This window comes from Vidua macroura, unplaced genomic scaffold, assembly GCF_024509145.1.
Source record: "Vidua macroura isolate BioBank_ID:100142 unplaced genomic scaffold, ASM2450914v1 whyUn_scaffold_190, whole genome shotgun sequence".
Lineage (NCBI taxonomy): Eukaryota > Metazoa > Chordata > Aves > Passeriformes > Viduidae > Vidua > Vidua macroura.
In genome coordinates, this window is record NW_026530574.1 from 43,882 (window position 1) to 66,080 (window position 22,199).

The 22,199-nt window shown below is 60.7% G+C and overlaps 1 protein-coding gene across 1 annotated transcript; it reads left to right on the forward strand.

Moving 5' to 3' along the window:
• Positions 1-12: 12 nt before the first annotated feature.
• On the forward strand, positions 13-20,853 carry ALDOA (aldolase, fructose-bisphosphate A). Its single transcript, XM_053969384.1, has 9 exons — positions 13-81; positions 3,870-3,994; positions 7,235-7,446; positions 8,585-8,639; positions 10,093-10,253; positions 12,552-12,635; positions 13,998-14,172; positions 17,694-17,893; positions 20,525-20,853. Exons 2-9 carry the CDS (start codon positions 3,883-3,885, stop codon positions 20,618-20,620), a joined length of 1,095 nt encoding a protein of 364 aa, XP_053825359.1. The 5' UTR covers positions 13-81; positions 3,870-3,882; the 3' UTR covers positions 20,621-20,853.
• The last annotated feature ends 1,346 nt before the right edge of the window (positions 20,854-22,199 follow it).

Below are 22,199 nucleotides of genomic sequence, written 5' to 3' on the forward strand. Positions count from 1 at the left end.
CACCGCCGGACACTCCGGACACTCCGGACACTCCCGGACACTCCGGACACTCCGGACACTCCCGACACCGCCGGACACTCGGTCGGTGCCCCCCGAGAACGCCCCGCGTTTCCTCTTCCAATCTGGGATTTTCCTGTCCTGGGGTTTCCCCTTAAACTTTTGGGGTTTTCCCTTAAAAGTTTGGGGTTTTCTCCTCAAAATCTTGGGGTTTTACCCTTAAAATTTTGGGGTTTTCCCTTAAAAGTTTGGGATTTTCTCCTCAAAATCTTGGGGTTTTACCCTTAAAATTTTGGGGTTTTCCCTTAACATTTTGGGGTTTTCTCCTCAAAATCTTGGGGTTTTACCCTTAAAATTTTGGGGTTTTCCCTTAAAATTTTGGGGTTTTCTCCTCAAAATCTTGGGGTTTTACCCTTAAAATTTTGGGGTTTTCTCCTCAAAATCTTGGGGTTTTACCCTTAAAATTTTGGGGTTTTCCCTTAAAATTTTGGGGTTTTCTCCTCAAAATCTTGGGGTTTTACCCTTAAAATTTTGGGGTTTTCTCCTCAAAATCTTGAGGTTTTACCCTTAAAATTTTGGGGTTTTCTCCTCAAAATCTTGAGGTTTTACCCTTAAAGTTTTGGGGTTTTCTCCTCAAAATCTTGAGGTTTTACCCTTAAAGTTTTGGGGTTTTCTCCTCAAAATCTTGGGGTTTTACCCTTAACATTTTGGGGTTTTCTCCTCAAAATCTTGAGGTTTTACCCTTAAAGTTTTGGGGTTTTCCCTTAAACTCTGTTGGTTTTCTCTTAAAGTCTTGGGATTTCTCCTCAAAATCTTGGGGGTTTTCCTCGAAATCTTGGGGTTTTCCCTTAAAAGTTTGGGGTTTTCCCTTAAAATCTTGGGGTTTTCTCCTCAAAATCTTGGGGGTTTTCCTCGAAATCTTGGGGTTTTCCCTTAAAGTTTTGGAGTTTTCCCTTAAAATCTTGGGGTTTTCCCTCAAAGTCTTGGGGTTTTCTCCTCAAAATCTTGGGGGTTTTCCTTAAAATCTGGTGGTTTTCCCTCAAAGTCTTGGGGTTTTCCCTTAAAATCTTGGAGTTTTCTCCTCAAAATCTTGGGGTTTTCCCTTAAACTCTGGGGGTTTTCCCTTAAAATCTTGGGGTTTTCCCTTAAAATCTTGGGATTTTCCTTTAAAATCTGGTGGTTTTCCCTTAAAATTTTGGGGTTTTGCTCAAAATCTTGGGATTTCCCCTCAAAATCTTGGTGGTTTACCCTTAAAATCTTGGGGGTTTTGCCTCAAAATCTTAGGGCTTTGCCCTTAAAATCTTGGGGCTTTGCCCTTAAAATTTTGAGGTTTTCCCTTAAAATCTTGGGATTTCCCCTCAAAATCCTGGTGTCTTCCTCTCAAAAACTTGGGGTTTTCCCCCTCAAAATCTTGGGATTTTTCCCTGGAAATTTTGGGATTTCTCCTCAAAATCTTGGGGTTTTTCCCTTTCAGAACTTGGGGTTTGCCCTCAAAATTTTGGGCTTTTCCCTCTCAAATTTTGGGGTTTTCCCCTCAAAATCTTGGGGTTTGCCCTCAAAATTTTGGGCTTTTCCCTCTCAAATTTTGGGGTTTTCCCCTCAAAATCTTGGAGTCCTTCCCAAAAATTCTTGAGATTTTTCCCCCCTCAAATCCTGGGATCCCCCTCCCCAAATCCTGGTGGTTTTTCCCCAAATCTTGGGGTTCTTGCCCCTCAAATCCTGGGATCCCCCTCCCCAAATCCCGGGTTCTTCCCCCAAAATGTTGGGGTTCTCCCCCCCCCAGTGCTCCCAGTGTCCCCAGTCCATTCCCAGTGTCCCCAGTGTCCCCAGTCCACTCCCAGTCCCTTCCCAGTGCCCCCAGTGTCCCCAGTCCATTCCCAGTGCCCCCAGTGTCCCCAGTCCACTCCCAGTCCATTCCCAGTGCCCCCAGTGTCCCCAGTCCATTCCCAGTTCAGTCCCAGTGCCCCCAGTGCCCCCAGTGTCCCCAGTCCATTCCCAGTGTCCCCAGTCCATTCCCAGTTCAGTCCCAGTGCCCCCAGTGCCCCCAGTGTCCCCAGTCCATTCCCAGTGTCCCCAGTCCACTCCCAGTCCCTTCCCAGTGCCCCCAGTCCATTCCCAGTGCCCCCAGTGTCCCCAGTCCCCTCCCAGTGCCCTCCCAGTGCCCCCAGTGCCCCCAGTGTCCCCAGTCCATTCCCAGTGCCCCCAGTCCATTCCCAGTGCCCCCAGTTCACTCCCAGTTCTCCCCAGTCTCCTCCCCATCCACCCCCAGTGTCCCCAGAGCACTCCCAGTTTGCTCCCAGTGTTCCCAGTCCCCTCCCAGTTCAGTCCCAGTGCCCCCAGTGCCCCCAGTCCACTCCCAGTGCCCCCAGTGTCCCCAGAGCACTCCCAGTCCCCTCCCAGTTCAGTCCCAGTGCCCCCAGTCCACTCCCAGTGCCCCCAGTCCACTCCCAGTGCCCCCAGTGTCCCCAGAGCACTCCCAGTCCACTCCCAGTGTTCCCAGTCCCCTCCCAGTGCCTCCAGACCACTCCCAGTCTCCTCCCAGAGCCCTCCCAGTCTCCTCCCAGTCCCTCCCAGTTCACTCCCAGTGCCCCCCCAGTGCCCCCCGTCTTATCAGTGCCCTCCTTATCTCTTCCCAGTGCCCCCAGTCCTTCCCAGTTCACTCCCAGTGCCCCCAGTCCTTCCCAGTTCACTCCCAGTGCTCCCCAGTCCTTTCCAGTTCACTCCCAGTGCTCCCCAGTCCTTCCCAGTTCACTCCCAGTGCTCCCCAGTCCCTCCCAGTGCTCTCTGACCTCCACCAGTCCCCTCCCAGTCACTCTCAATCTACTCCCAGTCACTCCCAGTCCCTTCCCAGTCCCTCCCAGTTCACTCCCAGTGTTCCCAGTCCCCTCCCAGTGCCTCCAGACCACTCCCAGTCTCCTCCCAGTCCCTCCCAGTTCACTCCCAGTCTCCTCCCAGTGCCCCCAGTCCTTATCAGTGCCCTCCTTATCTCCTCCCAGTGCCCCCAGTCCCTTCCTGGTCGCTCCCAGTTCACTCCCAGTGCCCCCAGTCCCTTCCTGGTCGCTCCCAGTTCACTCCCAGTGCCCCCAGTCCCTTCCTGGTCGCTCCCAGTTCACTCCCAGTGCTCCCCAGTCCCTTCCTGGTCACTCCCAGTTCACTCCCAGTGCTCCCCAGTCCCTTCCCAGTGCTCTGTGACCTTCACCAGTCACTCCCAGTCACTCCCAGTGCCCCCAGTTCACTTCCAGTGCCCCCAGTCCCTCCCAGTTCACTTCCAGTGCCCTCCCAGTGCCCCCAGTCCTTATCAGTGCCCTCCTTATCTCTTCCCAGTGCCCCCAGTCCTTCCCAGTGCCCTCCCAGTGCCCCCCCTCCTTATCAGTGCCCTCCTTATCTCTTTCCAGTGCCCCCAGTCGCTCCCAGTCCACTCCCAGTGCCCCCAGTTCACTTCCAGTGCCCCCAGACCACTCCCAGTCTTCTCCCAGTGCCCCCAGTCCCCTCCCAGTCCCCTCCCAGTTCATTCCCAGTCCCTCCCAGTCCCCTCCCAGTTCATTCCCCATCCCCTCCAGTCCCTCCCAGTCCCCTTCCAGTTCATTCCCAGTCCCTCCCAGTCCCTCCCAGTCCCCTTCCAGTTCATTCCCAGTCCCCTCCCAGTTCATTCCCCATCCCCTCCAGTCCCTCCCAGTCCCCTCCCAGTTCATTCCCAGTCCCTCCCAGTTCATTCCCCATCCCCTCCAGTCTCTCCCAGTCCCCCTCCCTCCCCTTTCTGGGGACCCCCCCGGGGCGTGGCCGTGTCCCTGCCCCTCCCCCGGCGCAGGTGTGAGCGGTGACGTCACGGCCACCCCGCTGACGTCACGGCTGACGTCACGGCGTCCCCTCAGTGCCACCTCCAGGATGTCCCCTCCCGTGCCCGCGCTGACCCCCGAGCAGAAGAAGGAGCTGGCGTCCATCGCCCAGCGCATCGTGGCCCCCGGCAAGGGCATCCTGGCCGCCGATGAGTCCACTGGTTTGTACTGGGATGGACTGGGATGGACTGGGAGTGAACTGGGATAGACTGGGATGGACTGGGAGTGAACTGGGAGGGACTGGGACAGACTGGAGCCATCGCCCAGCGCATCGTGGCCCCCGGCAAGGGCATCCTGGCCGCCGATGAGTCCACTGGTTTGTACTGGGATGGACTGGGATGGACTGGGATGGACTGGGAGTGAACTGGGATAGACTAGGATGGACTGGGAGTGAACTGGGACAGACTGGGACATACTGGGAGGGACTGGGACAGACTGGGAGGGACTGGGACAGACTGGGAGGGACTGGGACAGACTGGAGCCATCGCCCAGCGCATCGTGGCCCCCGGCAAGGGCATCCTGGCCGCCGATGAGTCCACTGGTTTGTACTGGGATGGACTGGGACAGACTGGGAGTGAACTGGGATGGACTGGGAGTGAACTGGGACAGACTGGGAGTGAACTGGGAGGGACTGGGACAGACTGGGAGTGAACTGGGATGGACTGGGACAGACTGGGGCCATCGCCCAGCGCATCGTGGCCCCCGGCAAGGGCATCCTGGCTGCTGATGAGTCCACTGGTTTGTACTGGGAGTGAACTGGGAGGGACTGGGATGGACTGGGAGTGAACTGGGACGGACTGGGACAGACTGGGAGGGACTGGGAGTGAACTGGGAGTGAACTGGGATGGACTGGGACAGACTGGGAGGGACTGGGATGGACTGGGACAGACTGGGACAGACTGGGAGTGAACTGGGATGGACTGGGACATACTGGGAATGGACTGGGACAGGCTGGGAGTGAATTGGGATGGACTGGGACAGACTGGGAGTGAACTGGGATGGACTGGGATAGACTGGGAGGGACTGGGACAGACTGGGAATGGACTGGGACAGACTGGGTATGGACTGGGACAGACTGGGAGGGACTGGGATGGACTGGGACAGACTGGGAGGGACTGGGACAGACTGGGAGTGAACTGGGATGGACTGGGATAGACTGGGAGGGACTGGGACAGACTGGGAGTGAACTGGGAGGGACTGGGACAGACTGAGATGGGCTGGGACAGACTGGGACAGACTGGGAGGGACTGGGACAGACTGGGAGGGACTGGGACAGACTGGGAGTGAACTGGGAGGGACTGGGACAGACTGGGATGGGCTGGGACAGACTGGGACAGACTGGGAGGGACTGGGACAGACTGGGAGTGAACTGGGAGGGACTGGGACAGACTGGGATGGGCTGGGACAGACTGGGACATACTGGGAGGGACTGGGACAGACTGGGAAGAGATGAGGAAGCACCAGGAGGGACTGGGAGTTACTGGGAGGCACTGGTTTATACTGGGGAGCACCGAGGCAATGGCAGGAGCCTGGCTGGGGTTACTGGTTTATACTGGTCCATACTGGTTCTAACCGGTTTATACTGGTTCTAACCAGTCCGTCCCCCTGCAGGCAGCATCGCCAAGCGGCTGAGCCATACTGGTCTATACTGGTCTATACTGGTCTATACTGGTTCTAACTGTTTTATACTGATCCATACTGGTTTCTACTGGTCTGTACTGGTTCTGACTGGTTTTTACTGGTTCTAACCAGTCCATACTGGTTTTTACTGGTTCTAACTGGTCCATCCACCCCCAGGCAGCATTGCCAAGCAGCTAAGCCATACTGGTCCACCATACTGGTTTTAACTGGCCCATACTGGTTTATACTGGTCTATACTGGTCCATACTAGTTGATACTGGCCCATACTGGTTCTAACTGGTTTATACTGGTCCTAACTGGTTTCCCCCCACAGGCGGCATTGCCAAGCGGCTGAGCCATACTGGTTTATACTGGTTCTAACTTGTTTATACTGTTGTATACTAGTTTATACTGGCCCATACTGGTTCTAAGTGGTTTATACTGGTTCTAACTGGTTTATACTGGTCTATACTGGTTTATACTGGCCCATACTGGTTCTAACTGGTCCGTACTGGTTCTAACTGGTCCATGCTGGTTCTAACTGGTTTGTACTGGTTTATACTGGTTTATACTGGTCCATACTGGTTCTAACTGGTCCATACTGGTTCTAACTGGTTTATACTGGTCCATACTGGTTCTAACTGGTCCGTACTGGTTTATACTGGTCCATGCTGGTTCTAACAGGCCCATCCCCCCGCAGGCAGCATCGCCAAGCGGCTGAGCCATACTGGTTTATACTGGTTCTAATTGGTTTATACTGGTCCATACTGGTTCTAACTGGTCCATACTGGTTCTAACTGGTTTATACTGGTCCATACTGGTTCTAACAGGCCCATACTGGTTCTAATTGGTTTATACTGGTCCATACTGGTTCTAACTGGTTTATAATGGTCCATACTGGTTCTAACTGGTGCATACTGGTTCTAACTGGCCCATCCCCCCCCCAGGCAGCATCGCCAAGCGGCTGAGCCATACTGGTTCATACTGGTCTATACTGGTTCATACTGGTTTATATTGGCCCATAGTGATCCTAACTGGTCCATACTGGTTCTAACTGGTCCATGCTGTTTCTAACTGGTGTATACTGGTCCATGCTGGTTCTAACTGGTTCTAACTGGTCCATACTGGTTTATACTGGTCCATACTGGTTTATACTGGTTCTAACTGGTTCTAACTGGCCCATACTGTTTCTAACTGGTTCTAACTGGTCCATACTGGTCCTGACTGGCCCATCCCCCTGCAGGCAGCATCGCCAAGCGGCTGAGCCACACTGGTTCATACTGGTCTATACTGGTTCTAACTGGTTCTAACCGGTCCATACTGGTTTATACTGGTCCATACTGGTTTATACTGGTTCTAACTGGTTCTAACTGGCCCATACTGTTTCTAACTGGTTTATACTGGTCCATACTGGTCCTGACTGGCCCATCCCCCTGCAGGCAGCATCGCCAAGCGGCTGAGCCATACTGGTTCATACTGGTCCATACTGGTTTATACTGGTCCATGCTGTTTCTAACTGGTCCATGCTGGTTCTAACTGGTTTATACTGGTCCATACTGTTTCTAAGTGGTTTATACTGGTTCATGCTGGTTTATACTGGTCCATCCCCCTGCAGGCAGCATCGCCAAGCGGCTGAGCCATACTGGTTTATGCTGGTCCATACTGGTTTATACTGGTCCATACTGGTCCATACTGGTTTATACTGCTCCATACTGGTTCTAACTGGTCCATACTGGTTTATACTGGTCCCTGCTGGTTCTAACTGGCCCATCCCCCCGCAGGCAGCATCGCCAAGCGGCTGAGCTCCGTGGGCGCCGAGAACACGGAGGAGAACCGGCGCTGGTACCGGCAGCTGCTGTTCACGGCCGACAAGCGCGTGGAGCCGTGCATCGGCGGCGTCATCCTCTTCCACGAGACCATGTACCAGAAGGCCGACGACGGGCGCCCCTTCCCGCAGGTCATCCGCGACAAGGGCGCCCTGGTGGGCATCAAGGTGCGACTCGGGGACGCCTCGGGGACATCGGGGACGCCTCGGGGACGTTGGGGGGACGTGGCGGATGTTGGGAGTTCCTTGAGTTGGGTTGGCCATAGAGAGATGGGAGCAGGGGAGCCACATCTAAGGGGGGTTCAGAGGGTGACGTGGGGACATTGGGGACATCGGGGACACCTTGGGGACATCGGGGACACCTTGGGGACATCGGGGACACCTTGGGGATGTTGGTGGGACGTGACGGACGTCGGGTGTTCGTTGAGTTGGGTTGACCCAACTCAAGAGGAGTTGGGAGAGCAGAGGAGCCACATCTAAGGGGGGTTCAGAGGGTGGGGTGGGGACATTGGGGACACCTTGGGGACATCGGGGACACCTCGGGGACATTGGGAACACCTTGGATACATTGGTGGGACGTGACGGACGTTGGGTGTTCCTTGAGTTGGGTCAACCATGGCCATGGTGGGTCCAAGCCGAGCATATCTGAGGTGGGGACGCTCTGGGGACATCAGGGACTGTTGGGGGACACTTTGGGGACGTTGGGGACATCGGGGACACCTCGGGGACATCAGGGACGCCTCAGGGACGTTGGGGGGACGTGGCGGATGTTGGGAGTTCCTTGAGTTGGGTTGGCCATAGAGAGATGGGAGCAGGGGAGCCACATCTAAGGGGGGTTCAGAGGGTGACGTGGGGACACTGGGGACATTTGGGGTCTTTGGGACATTGGGGACACCTCGGGGACACCCTGGAGATGCTGAGGGGTCTCGGGGACGTGGGGGCTGTTGGGTGTTCCTTGGGTTGGGTCGACCATGGCCATGGTGGGTCCAGGCCACGCATATCTGAGGTGGGGACATTTGGGGACATTGGGGACATCAGGGACACTTTGGGGATGTTGGGGACATCAGGGACACTTTGGGACATCAGGGACACTTTGGGGACATCGGGGACACTTTGGGGACATCAGGGACACTTTGGGGATGTTGGGGACATCAGGGACACTTTGGGACATCAGGGACACTTTGGGATCTTGAGGACACCTTAGGGACAACTTGGGGACACTGGGCTTGCTCTGGGGACACTGGGTTTGCTCTGGGGACACGCTGGTGTCCCCGATGTCCCCGGTGACCGTGTCACTGTCCCCCAGGTGGACAAGGGCGTGGTGCCCCTGGCTGGCACCAACGGCGAGACCACGACCCAGGGTGAGTGACAGCGCTGTCCCCAAGGCCACCGCCCTGTCCCCAGCCCTGTCACAGCCATGTCCCCAAGGCCACCGCCCTGTCCCCAGCCCTGTCCCCAATGCCACCGCTGTGTCCCTGGCCCTGTCACCACCGTGTCCCCAGCCCTGTCACAGCTGTGTCCCCAGTGCCACCGCCCTGTCCCCATCCCTGTCACAGCCGTGTCCCTGATGCCACCGCCGTGTCCCCATCCCTGTCACAGCCCTGTCCCTGATGCCACCGCTGTGTCCCCATCCCTGTCACAGCCATGTCCCTGATGCCACCGCTGTGTCCCCATCCCTGTCACAGCCGTGTCCCCAGTGCCACCGCCCTGTCCCCATCCCTGTCACAGCCCTGTCCCCAGTGCCACCGCCCTGTCCCCATCCCTGTCACAGCCGTGTCCCCAGTGCCACCGCTGTGTCCCCATCCCTGTCACAGCCGTGTCCCCAGTGCCACCGCCCTGTCCCCAGCCCTGTCACAGCCGTGTCCCTGATGCCACCACCGTGTCCCCATCCCCGTGTCACCCTCCCAGCGCAGCGCGTGCCACCACAGGGCCCCGTGTCCCTGATGTCCCCTGATGTCCCCAAGGTGCTCACCATGGCCCGTGTCCCTGTCCCACTGATGTCCCCAATGTCCCCAGGACTCGGTGGCCTCACGGAGCCCCTGCAATGCCCAATGTCCCCGATGTCCCCAATGTCCCCAATGTCCCCAGTGCCCCAATGTCCCCAATGTCCCCAGTGCCCCAATGTCCCCAACATCCCCGATGTCCCCAGTTATCCCCAACACCTCCAATGTCCTCCGTGTCCCCAATGTCCCCAACGCTCTCCAGATCCTCCATGACCACAACATCCCCAATGTCCCCATTGCCCCAAATGTCCTCAATGTCCCCAATGTCCCCGATGTCCCCATTGTCCCGATGTCCCCAGTGTCCCTGATGTCCCCAGCGTCCCCAATGTCCCCAATATCCCTGATGTTCCCATTGTCCCAAATGTCCCCAGTGTCGCCAGAGCTCCCAATGTCCCCGACATCCCCAATGTCCCCGATGTCCCCAGTGTCCCCGATGTCCCTGATGTCCCCGATGTCCCCAAATGTCCCCGGTGTCCCCAGGGCTGGACGGCCTCATAGAGCGCTGTGCGCAGTACAAGAAGGACGGCGCTGACTTTGCCAAGTGGCGCCGTGTCCCCAATGTCCCCAACGTCCCCAGTGTCCCCGATGTCCCCAACGTCCCCGATGTCCCCAGTGTCCCCGATGTCCCCAAATGTCCCCGGTGTCCCCAGGGCTGGACGGGCTGATGGAGCGCTGTGCGCAGTACAAGAAGGACGGCGCTGACTTTGCCAAGTGGCGCCGTGTCCCCAATGTCCCCAACGTCCCCAGTGTCCCCGATGTCCCTGATGTCCCCAGTGTCCCCAATGTCCCCAAATGTCCCCGGTGTCCCCAGGGCTGGACGGGCTGATGGAGCGCTGTGCGCAGTACAAGAAGGACGGCGCTGACTTTGCCAAGTGGCGCTGCGTGCTGAAGATCTCGGCGCACACGCCGACGCGCCTGGCCGTCATGGAGAACGCCAACGTCCTGGCGCGCTACGCCAGCATCTGCCAGCAGGTCACCCGCTGTCCCCAGCTGTCACCCGCTGTCACCCGCTGTCACCCGCTGTCCCCAGCTGTCACTGTCACCCGCTGTCACCTGCTGTCCCCAGCTGTCACTGTCACCCGCTGTCACCTGCTGTCCCCAGCTGTCACCTGCTGTCACCCGCTGTCACCCGCTGTCCCCAGCTGTCACCTGCTGTCACCCGCTGTCACCCGCTGGCCCCAGCTGTCACCTGCTGTCACCTGCTGTCACCCGCTGTCCCCAGCTGTCACCAGCTGTCACCCACTGTCCCCAGCTGTCACCCACTGTCCCCAGCTGTCCCCAGCTGTCACCTGCTGTCACCCGCTGTCACCAGCTGTCCCCAGCTGTCACCCACTGTCACCAGCTGTCCCCAGCTGTCACTGTCACCCGCTGTCCCCAGCTGTCACCCGCTGTCACCCGCTGTCACCCACTGTCCCCAGCTGTCACCCGCTGTCACCCACTGTCACCAGCTGTCCCCAGCTGTCACTGTCACCCGCTGTCCCCAGCTGTCACTGTCACCCGCTGTCACCCGCTGTCATCAGCTGTCCCCAGCTGTCACCCACTGTCACCCGCTGTCACCCGCTGTCACCCGCTGTCACCCGCTGTCCTCAGCTGTCACCCGCTGTCCCCAGCTGTCACCCGCTGTCACCCGCTGTCACCCGCTGTCCCCTGCTGTCACCCGCTGTCACTGTCACCCGCTGTCACCAGCTGTCACTGTCACCCGCTGTCCCCAGCTGTCACCCGCTGTCCCCTGCTGTCACCCACTGCCACCCACTGTCCCCAGCTGTCACCTGCTGTCACCCGCTGGCCCCAGCTGTCACCCGCTGTCACTGTCACCCGCTGTCACCCGCTGGCCCCAGCTGTCACCCGCTGTCACCCGCTGTCACCCGCTGTCCCCAGCTGTTACCCGCTGTCACCCGCTGTCACCCGCTGTCACCCGCTGGCCCCAGCTGTCCCCAGCTGTCACCCGCTGTCACCTGCTGTCACCCGCTGTCCCCAGCTGTCACCAGCTGTCACCCGCTGTCACCCGCTGTCCCCAGCTGTCACCCGCTGTCACCCGCTGTCACCCGCTGTCACCCGCTGGCCCCAGCTGTCACCAGCTGTCACCCGCTGTCACCTGCTGTCCCCTGCTGTCCCCCGCTGTCACCCGCTGTCCCCAGCTGTCCCCTGCTGTCCCCCGCTGTCACCCGCTGTCCCCAGCTGTCCCCTGCTGTCCCCCGCTGTCACCCGCTGTCACCCGCTGTCCCCAGCTGTCCCCTGCTGTCCCCCGCTGTCCCCAGCTGTCACCCGCTGTCACCCGCTGTCCCCAGCTGTCCCCAGCTGTCACCCGCTGTCACCCACTGTCCCCAGCTGTCACCCACTGTCCCCAGCTGTCACCCGCTGTCCCCAGCTGGCCCCAGCCTGGCCCCAGGGTGCGGGGAGGGAGCTGCAGGGGAGGTGGCACCAAGAAGTGGCACCTAGAGGGGGTTTGGTGGCACCTGGAAGGGTTTGGTGGCACCTGGAGGGGTTTGGTGGCACCCGGAAGGGTTTGGTGGCACCCGGAGAGGGTTTGGTGTCACCTGGAAGGGTTTGGTGGCACTTGGAGAGAGTTTGGTGGCATCTAGAGAGGGTTTGGTGGCATCTAAACAGGGTTTGGTGTCATCTAGACAAAGTTTACTTCCATCTAAACCAGGTTTGGTGGCACCTGGAAGGGTTTGGTGGCACCTGGAGGGGGTTTGGTGGCATCTAGACTGGGTTTGGTGGCACCTCTGTGGACCTGAGTCACCTCCAGGTGTCCCAGAGGGATTGGTGGGGGCAAGTGACACCTCACGGTGGCTTCTGCAGGGGGTTTGGTGGCACCTGGAGAGGGTTTGGTGGCACCTGGAGAGGATTTGGTGGCACCTGGAGGGGTTTGGTGGCACCTGGAGGGGTTTGGTGGCACCTGGAGAGGGTTTGGTGGCACCTGGAGGGGTTTGGTGGCACCTGGAGGGGATTTGGTGGCACCTGGAGAGGGTTTGATGTCACCTGGAGGGGGTTTGGTGGCACCTGGAGAGGGTTTGGTGGCATCTAGAGAGGGTTTGGTGGCATCTGGAGAGGATTTGGTGGCATCTGGAGAGGGTTTGGTGGCACCTGGAGGGGTTTGGTGGCATCTGGAGAGGGTTTGGTGGCATCTGGAGAGGGTTTGGTGGCACCTCAGTGCCCTTGGCTGCCCTCCTGCTGTCCCCTGTCCCCCTGTCCCTGGGGCTGTCCCCTGTCCCCCGCCGTGTCCCCGCCGTGGCTGACGTGTCCCCGCTGTCCCCACGGTGTCCCCAGAACGGCATTGTCCCCATCGTGGAGCCCGAGATCCTCCCGGACGGTGACCACGACCTCAAGACGTGCCAGTACGTCACCGAGAAGGTCAGTGCCACCCCCGCGGGTCCCCAAGTGTCCCCAAGGGTCCCCAAGGGTCCCCAGCCCTCGGGGTGACACCAGGAGGTGGCAGCTGGACAGGGGTGGTGGCACCTGAGTGGCTTTGAGTCACCTCCTGGTGTCCCCACCCTGTCCTGGTGTCACCTCCTGGTGTCCCCACCTTGTCCCTGGTGTCACCTCCTGGTGTCCCCACCCTGTCCTGGTGTCACCTCCTGGTGTCCCCACCTTGTCCCTGGTGTCACCTCCTGGTGTCCCCACCCTGTCCTGGTGTCACCTCCTGGTGTCCCCACCTTGTCCCTGGTGTCACCTCCTGGTGTCCCACAGGGTGTGGCGGGGCAGGGTGACACCACAAGGTGGCACCTGGATGGGGTTTGGTGGCACCTGGCCTGTCCCCGGGTGTCCCCAACGTCCCCGGCGCTGTCCCCATGTCCCCAATGATGTCCCCAGGTCCTGGCAGCCGTGTACAAAGCCCTCAGTGACCACCACGTGTCCCCAATGTCCCCACTGATGTCCCCAATGTCCCCAGTGTCCCCAATGATGTCCCCAATGTCCCCAGTGATGTCCCCAATGTCCCCAGTGTCCCCAATGATGTCCCCAATGTCCCCAGTGATGTCCCCAATGTCCCAATGTCCCCAGTGATGTCCCCAGGTCCTGGCAGCCGTGTACAAAGCCCTCAGTGACCACCACGTGTCCCCAGTGATGTCCCCAGTGTCCCCAATGATGTCCCCATGTCCCCAGGTCCTGGCAGCCGTGTACAAAGCCCTCAGTGACCACCACGTGTCCTCAGTGTCCCCAATGTCCCCAATGTCCCCAGTGATGTCCCCATGTCCCCAGGTCCTGGCAGCCGTGTACAAAGCCCTCAGTGACCACCACGTGTCCCCAGTGTCCCCAATGATGTCTCCAATGTCCTCAGTGTCCCCAATGATGTCCCCATGTCCCCATGTCCCCATGTCCCCAATGATGTCCCCAATGTCCCCAGGTCCCCAATGATGTCCCCAGTGTCCCCAGTGATGTCCCCATGTCCCCAGTGATGTCCCCAATGTCCCCATGTCCCCAGTGATGTCCCCAATGTCCCCAATGATGTCCCCATGTCCCCAGGTCCTGGCAGCCGTGTACAAAGCCCTCAGTGACCACCATGTGTCCCCAGTGTCCCCAATGATGTCCCCAATGTCCCCAGGTCCTGGCAGCCGTGTACAAAGCCCTCAGTGACCACCATGTGTCCCCAGTGTCCCCAATGATGTCCCCAATGTCCCCAGGTCCTGGCAGCCGTGTACAAAGCCCTCAGTGACCACCACGTGTCCCCAGTGATGTCCCCAATGTCCCCAGTGATGTCCCCAATGATGTCCCCAGGTCCTGGCAGCCGTGTACAAAGCCCTCAGTGACCACCACGTGTACCTCGAGGGGACGCTGCTGAAGCCCAACATGGTGACAGGGGGACACGCCTGTGCCACCAAGTACAGCCCCGAGGAGATCGCCATGGCCACCGTCACCGCCCTGCGCCGCACCGTGCCACCCGCCGTGCCAGGTCAGTGTCACTGTCACCTCTGTGTCACTGTGTGTCACTGTGTGTCACTGTGTGTCACTGTGTGCCACGGCCACCGTCACCGCCCTGCGCCGCACCGTGCCACCCGCCGTGCCAGGTCAGTGTCACTGTCACCTCTGTGTCACTGTGTGTCACTGTGTGTCACTGTGTGTCACTGTGTGCCACGGCCACCGTCACCGCCCTGCGCCGCACCGTGCCACCCGCCGTGCCAGGTCAGTGTCACTGTCACCTCTGTGTCACTGTGTGTCACTGTGTGTCACTGTGTGTCACTGTGTGCCACGGCCACCGTCACCCGCCCTGCGCCGCACCGTGCCACCCGCCGTGCCAGGTCAGTGTCACTGTCACCTCTGTGTCACTGTGTGTCACTGTGTGTCACTGTGTGTCACTGTGTGCCACGGCCACCGTCACCCGCCCTGCGCCGCACCGTGCCACCCGCCGTGCCAGGGTCAGTGTCACTGTCACCTCTGTGTCACTGTGTGTCACTGTGTGTCACTGTGTGCCACGGCCACCGTCACCGCCCTGCGCCGCACCGTGCCACCCGCCGTGCCAGGTCAGTGTCACTGTCACCTCTGTGTCACTGTGTGTCACTGTGTGTCACTGTGTGTCACTGTGTGCCACGGCCACCGTCACCGCCCTGCGCCGCACCGTGCCACCCGCCGTGCCAGGTCAGTGTCACTGTCACCTCTGTGTCACTGTGTGTCACTGTGTGTCACTGTGTGTCACTGTGTGCCACGGCCACCGTCACCGCCCTGCGCCGCACCGTGCCACCCGCCGTGCCAGGTCAGTGTCACTGTCACCTCTGTGTCACTGTGTGTCACTGTGTGTCACTGTGTGTCACTGTGTGCCACGGCCACCGTCACCGCCCTGCGCCGCACCGTGCCACCCGCCGTGCCAGGTCAGTGTCACTGTCACCTCTGTGTCACTGTGTGTCACTGTGTGTCACTGTGTGCCACGGCCACCGTCACCGCCCTGCGCCGCACCGTGCCACCCGCCGTGCCAGGTCAGTGTCACTGTCACTGTGTGTCACTGTCACTGTGTGTCACTGTGTGCCACGGCCACCGTCACCGCCCTGCGCCGCACCGTGCCACCCGCCGTGCCAGGTCAGTGTCACTGTCACCTCTGTGTCACTGTCACTGTGTGTCACTGTGTGTCACTGTGTGCCACGGCCACCGTCACCGCCCTGCGCCGCACCGTGCCACCCGCCGTGCCAGGTCAGTGTCACTGTCACCTCTGTGTCACTGTGTGTCACTGTGTGTCACTGTGTGTCACTGTGTGCCACGGCCACCGTCACCGCCCTGCGCCGCACCGTGCCACCCGCCGTGCCAGGTCAGTGTCACTGTCACCTCTGTGTCACTGTGTGTCACTGTGTGTCACTGTGTGTCACTGTGTGCCACGGCCACCGTCACCGCCCTGCGCCGCACCGTGCCACCCGCCGTGCCAGGTCAGTGTCACTGTCACCTCTGTGTCACTGTCACTGTGTGTCACTGTGTGCCACGGCCACCGTCACCGCCCTGCGCCGCACCGTGCCACCCGCCGTGCCAGGTCAGTGTCACTGTCACCTCTGTGTCACTGTCACTGTGTGTCACTGTGTGTCACTGTGTGCCACGGCCACCGTCACCGCCCTGCGCCGCACCGTGCCACCCGCCGTGCCAGGTCAGTGTCACTGTCACCTCTGTGTCACTGTCACTGTGTGTCACTGTGTGCCACTGTGTGCCATGGCCACCGTCACCGCCCTGCGCCGCACCGTGCCACCCGCCGTGCCAGGTCAGTGTCACTGTCACCTCTGTGTCACTGTGTGTCACTGTGTGTCACTGTGTGTCACTGTGTGCCACGGCCACCGTCACCGCCCTGCGCCGCACCGTGCCACCCGCCGTGCCAGGTCAGTGTCACTGTCACCTCTGTGTCACTGTGTGTCACTGTGTGTCACTGTGTGTCACTGTGTGCCACGGCCACCGTCACCGCCCTGCGCCGCACCGTGCCACCCGCCGTGCCAGGTCAGTGTCACTGTCACCTCTGTGTCACTGTGTGTCACTGTGTGTCACTGTGTGCCATGGCCACCGTCACCGCCCTGCGCCGCACCGTGCCACCCGCCGTGCCAGGTCAGTGTCACCTGTGTGTCACTGTCACTGTCCCTGTGTCCTCCGTGCCACCCGCTGTCCCTGCAGGGTGGCACGGTGTCACTCGGTGTCCCCAGGGGTCAGACGAGGAGGAGCCGTCGCTGTCCCTCAGTGCCATCTGTCCCCGTGTCCCCGAGTGGTGTCTGGGCTGTGTCACTGTCCCCAGGCTGATGTCACCGTGTCCTTGCGGTGTCCCCAGCAGGGGTCACAGTGACAAGGTGGTGTCACTGTCCCTCAGTGTCATCAACCGCTGTCCCCATGTCCCCAGTGTCCCTGTGCTGTATCTGAGCTGTCCCAGTGTCCCCAGGCTGATGTCACAATGTCCCCTCGATGTCCCCACCAGGGATCACGTTCCTGTCGGGGGGTCAGAGCGAGGAGGAGGTGTCACTGTCCCTCGGTGCCACCAACTGCTGTCCCCAATGTCCCCATGTCCCCAGTGTCCCTCTGCTGTATCTGAGCTATCCCAGTGTCCCCAGGCTGTCCTAACGGTGTCCCCTCAATGTCCCCTCGATGTCCCCACCAGGGATCACGTTCCTGTCGGGGGGTCAGAGCGAGGAGGAGGTGTCGCTGTCCCTCGGTGCCACCATCCGCTGTCCCTGTGTCCCCATGTCCCCCTGTGCCATACCCATGTCCCTGGGTGTCCCAGTGTCCCCAGGCTGATGTGACAGTGATGTCCCCATGTCCCCACCAGGGATCACGTTCCTGTCGGGGGGTCAGAGCGAGGAGGAGCCATCGCTGTCCCTCAGTGCCATCAACCACTGTCCCTGTGTCCCCAATGTCCCCCTGTGCCATACCCATGTCCCTGGGTGTCCCAGTGTCCCCAGGCTGATGTCACAGTGATGTCCCCATGTCCCCTCGATGTCCCCACCAGGGATCACGTTCCTGTCGGGGGGTCAGAGCGAGGAGGAGCCATCGCTGTCCCTCAGTGCCATCAGCCGCTGTCCCCATGTCCCCATGTCCCCAGTGTCCCTGTGCTGTATCTGAGCTATCCCAGTGTCCCCAGGCTGTCCTAACGGTGCCACCTCAATGTCCCCTCGATGTCCCCACCAGGGATCACGTTCCTGTCAGGGGTCAGAGCGAGGAGGAGCCATCGCTGTCCCTCGGTGCCATCAACCGCTGTCCCCGTGTCCCCAATGTCCCCAACGTCCCTGTGCTGTATCTGAGCTGTCCCAGTGTCCCCAGGCTGATGTCCCCATGTCACTTTGGTGTCCCCACCAGGGATCACGTTCCTGTCGGGGGGTCAGAGCGAGGAGGAGGTGTCACTGTCCCTCGGTGCCACCAACCGCTGTCCCTGTGTCCCCATGTCCCCAGTGTCCCTGTGCTGTATCTGAGCTGTCCCAGTGTCCCCAGGCTGATGTCCCCGTGTCACTTTGGTGTCCCCACCAGGGATCACGTTCCTGTCGGGGGGTCAGAGCGAGGAGGAGGCCTCTCTGAACCTGAACGCCATCAACCGCTGCCCGCTGCCGCGGCCCTGGGCGCTGACCTTCTCCTACGGCCGCGCCCTGCAGGCCTCGGCCCTCAAGGCCTGGGCGGGCAAGAAGGACAACACCAAGGTGGCCCAGGAGGAGTACGTCAAGAGAGCCCTGGTACGTGCCACCGGGGACACCCTGGGGACATTGGGGACACCCTGGGGACATTGGGGACATCGGGGTGGGCAGGAGAAGGGTTGGGGAGTGACCCATGGGGACACTGGGGACACTACAAGGACAGGGACAACAGCAAGGTGGCCCGGGAGGAGAACGTCAAGAGAGCCCTGGTAGGTGGCACTGGGGACACCTTGGGGACATTGGGGACATCGGGGTGGGCAGGAGAAGGGTTTGGAGTTGTCACCACTGGGGACACAAGGACAGGGACGACAGCAAGGTGGCCCAGGAGGAGAATGTCAAGAGAGCCCTGGTAGGTGGCACTGGGGACACCTTGGGGACATTGAGGGGGCTTGGGGACATCGGGGGTGGGCAGGAGAAGGGTTGGGGAGTGACCCATGGGGACACTGGGGACAGGGACAACAGCAAGGTGGCCCGGGAGGAGAACGTCAAGAGAGCCCTGGTAGGTGGCACTGGGGACACCTTGGGGACATTGAGGGGGCTTGGGGACATCAGGGTGGGCAGGAGAAGGGTTTGGGGTTGTCACCACTGGGGACAGGGACAGGGACAACAGCAAGGTGGCCCAGGAGGAGAACGTCAAGAGAGCCCTGGTACGTGCCACCGGGGACACCCTGGGGACATTGGGGACATCGGGGTGGGCAGGAGAAGGGTTGGGGAGTGACCCATGGGGACACTGGGGACACTACAAGGACAGGGACAACAGCAAGGTGGCCCGGGAGGAGAACGTCAAGAGAGCCCTGGTAGGTGGCACTGGGGACATTGGGGACACCTTGGGGACACCTCAGGGACACCTCAGGGACTTGGGGACATTGAGGGGGCTTGGGGACATCAGGGTGAGCAGGAGAAGGGTTTGGGGTTGTCACCACTGGGGACACAAGGACAGGGACAACAGCAAGGTGGCCCGGGAGGAGAAGGTCAAGAGAGCCCTGGTAGGTGGCACTGGGGACACCTTGGGGACATTGGGGACATCGGGGTGGGCAGGAGAAGGGTTTGGGGTTGTCACCACTGGGGACACTGGGGACACTACAAGGACAGGGACAACAGCAAGGTGGCCCGGGAGGAGAACGTCAAGAGAGCCCTGGTAGGTGGCACTGGGGACATTGGGGACACCTTGGGGACACCTTGGGGACATTGGGGACACCCTGGGGACATTGGGGACATCGGGGTGGGCAGGAGAAGGGTTTGGGGTTGTCACCACTGGGGACACAAGGACAGGGACAACAGCAAGGTGGCCCGGGAGGAGAACGTCAAGAGAGCCCTGGTAGGTGGCACTGGGGACATTGGGGACATTGGGGACATTGAGGGGGCTTGGGGACATCGGGGTGGGCAGGAGAAGGGTTGGGGAGTGACCCATGGGGACACTGGGGACACTGGGGGCAGGGACAACAGCAAGGTGGCCCGGGAGGAGAACGTCAAGAGAGCCCTGGTAGGTGGCACTGGGGACATTGGGGACACCTTGGGGACACCTCAGGGACACCTCAGGGACTTGGGGACATTGAGGGGGCTTGGGGACATCGGGGTGGGCAGGAGAAGGGTTTGGGGTTGTCACCACTGGGGGCAGGGACAGGGACAACAGCAAGGTGGCCCGGGAGGAGAATGTCAAGAGAGCCCTGGTAGGTGGCACTGGGGACACCTTGGGGACACCTTGGGGACACCTTGGGTCACCTTGGGGACATTGGGGTACAGGGGGAGCGGTGGGGTTGGCAGGAGGAGGTTTGGGGGGTGACACGTGGGGGGACACAGGGACAGGGTGGCCCAGGAGGTCACTGGGGACCTTGGGGACACCAGCGCCACCAGCGTCCCCAACATCCCCAGTGTCCCAAATGTCCCCAGTGTCCCCAACACCGCCAGTGTCCCCAGTGTCCCCAGGCCAACTCTGGCCAGCCAGGACACGTACCCCAAGTGTCCCCAGTGTCCTCTGCTGTCCCCCATGTCCTGGACACTCCTGGTGTCCCCAGTGTCCCCAACACCCCAAATGTCCCCAATGTCACCAATCCTCCCCTCTGTCCCTGATGTCCCTGTGTCCCCTGTGTCCCCTGTGTCCCTGCTGTCCCTCTGTCCCCTCTGTCCCCTCTGTCCCTGCTGTCCCTGCTGTCCCTGCTGTCCCTCTGTCCCCTCTGTCCCCTCTGTCCCCTCTGTCCCCTCTGTCCCTGCTGTCCCCTGATGTCCCCTGATGTCCCTGTGTCCCCTCTGTCCCCTCTGTCCCCGCTGTCCCTGTGTCCCCTCTGTCCCTGCTGTCCCTGCTGTCCCTCTGTCCCCTCTGTCCCCTCTGTCCCTGCTGTCCCTGCTGTCCCTCTGTCCCCTCTGTCCCCTCTGTCCCTGCTGTCCCTGTGTCCCCTCTGTCCCTGCTGTCCCTGCTGTCCCTCTGTCCCCTCTGTCCCCTCTGTCCCTGCTGTCCCTGTGTCCCCTCTGTCCCCTCTGTCCCTGATGTCCCTGTGTCCCCTCTGTCCCCTCTGTCCCCTCTGTCCCCTGCTGTCCCTGTGTCCCCTCTGTCCCCTCTGTCCCTGCTGTCCCTGTGTCCCCTCTGTCCCCTCTGTCCCCTCTGTCCCTGATGTCCCTGTGTCCCCTCTGTCCCCTCTGTCCCTGATGTCCCTGTGTCCCCTCTGTCCCCAGGCCAACTCCCTGGCGTGCCAGGGCAAGTACACCCCGAGTGGCACCGCGGGGGCGGCGGCCAGCGAGTCCCTGTTCGTGTCCAACCACGCCTACTGACCGCTGACCGCTGCTGACCGCTGCTGACCATCCGCTGACCATCTGCTGACCATCTGCTGACCACCTGCTGATCTCCTGCTGACCACCTGCTGACCACCCGCTGACCACCTGCTGACCACCCGCTGACCACCTGCTGACCATCTGCTGACCACCCACTGACCACCTGCTGACCACCCACTGACCACCCGCTGACCACCCCGCTGACCATCTGCTGACCATCTGCTGTTCTCCTGCTGACCATCTGCTGACCACCCGCTGACCATCTGCTGATCATCTGCTGTTCTCCTGCTGACCACCTGCTGACCATCTGCTGACCACCTGCTGACCGTCCGCTGACCACCCGCTGGCCACCCACTGACCACCCGCTGGCCACCCGCTGACCGTCTGCTGACCACCCGCTGACCATCTGCTGACCATCTGCTGACCACCCGCTGACCACCCCGCTGCTGACCATCTGCTGACCACCCGCTGACCACCCTCGGACCACTGATCACCCTTGGACCGCTGACCCCTGACCTCCTGCTGACCACCCATGGGCCGCTGACCACACACGGACCGCTGACCACCTGCTGACCACCCTGTGGCCACCCTGTGACCATCAGTGGCTGCCCTTGGGCCACTGACCACCCTGTGGCCACCCTGTGACCATCCTGTGGCCACTGACCACCCTGTGGCCACCATGTGACCACCCTGTGGCCACTGACCATCCTGTGGCCACCCTGTGACCATCCTGTGGCCACTGACCACCCTGTGGCCACCCTGTGACCATCCTGTGGCCACTGACCATCCTGTGGCCACTCTGTGACCACCCTGTGGCCACTGACCATCCTGTGGCCACCCTGTGACCATCCTGTGGCCACTGACCACCCTGTGGCCACCCTGTGACCACCCTGTGGCCACTGACCATCCTGTGGCCACTCTGTGACCACCCTGTGGCCACCCTGTGGCCGCTGCCCCTGCCCCTCCCCGAGCAATAAAGGTCGCGGATGAACCCGGAGTGGCTGCTGGGGCAAATCTGGGGGGTGTGACCCCAAATCTGGGGGGTTTGGCCCCAAATCTGGGGGGTCTGGAGGGGGTTGGCCCCAAATTTGGGGGGTCTGGGGGGGGTTTGACCCCAAATCTGGGGGGCTGTGACCCCAAATCTGGGGGGTCTGGGGGGGGTTGACCCCAAATCTGGGGGGTTTGGCCCCAAATCTGGGGGGTCTGGAGGGGTGTTGACCCCAAAATCTGGGGGGGTTTGGGGTGGTTTGACCCCAAATTTGGGGTGTCTGGGGGGGTTTGACCCCAAATCTGGGGGGTTTGACCCCAAATCTGGGGGGTTTGGCCCCAAATCTGGGGGGTCTGGGGGGGTTTGACCCCAAATCTGGGGGGGTTTGGCCCCAAATCTGGGGGGTCTGGAGGGGTGTTGACCCCAAATCTGGGGGGTTTGGGGTGGTTTGACCCCAAATTTGGGGTGTCTGGGGGGGGTTGACCCCAAATCTGGGGGGCTGTGACCCCAAATCTGGGGGGGTCTGGGGGGGGGTTGACCCCAAATCTGGGGGGTTTGGCCCCAAATCTGGGGGGTCTGGAGGGGTGTTGA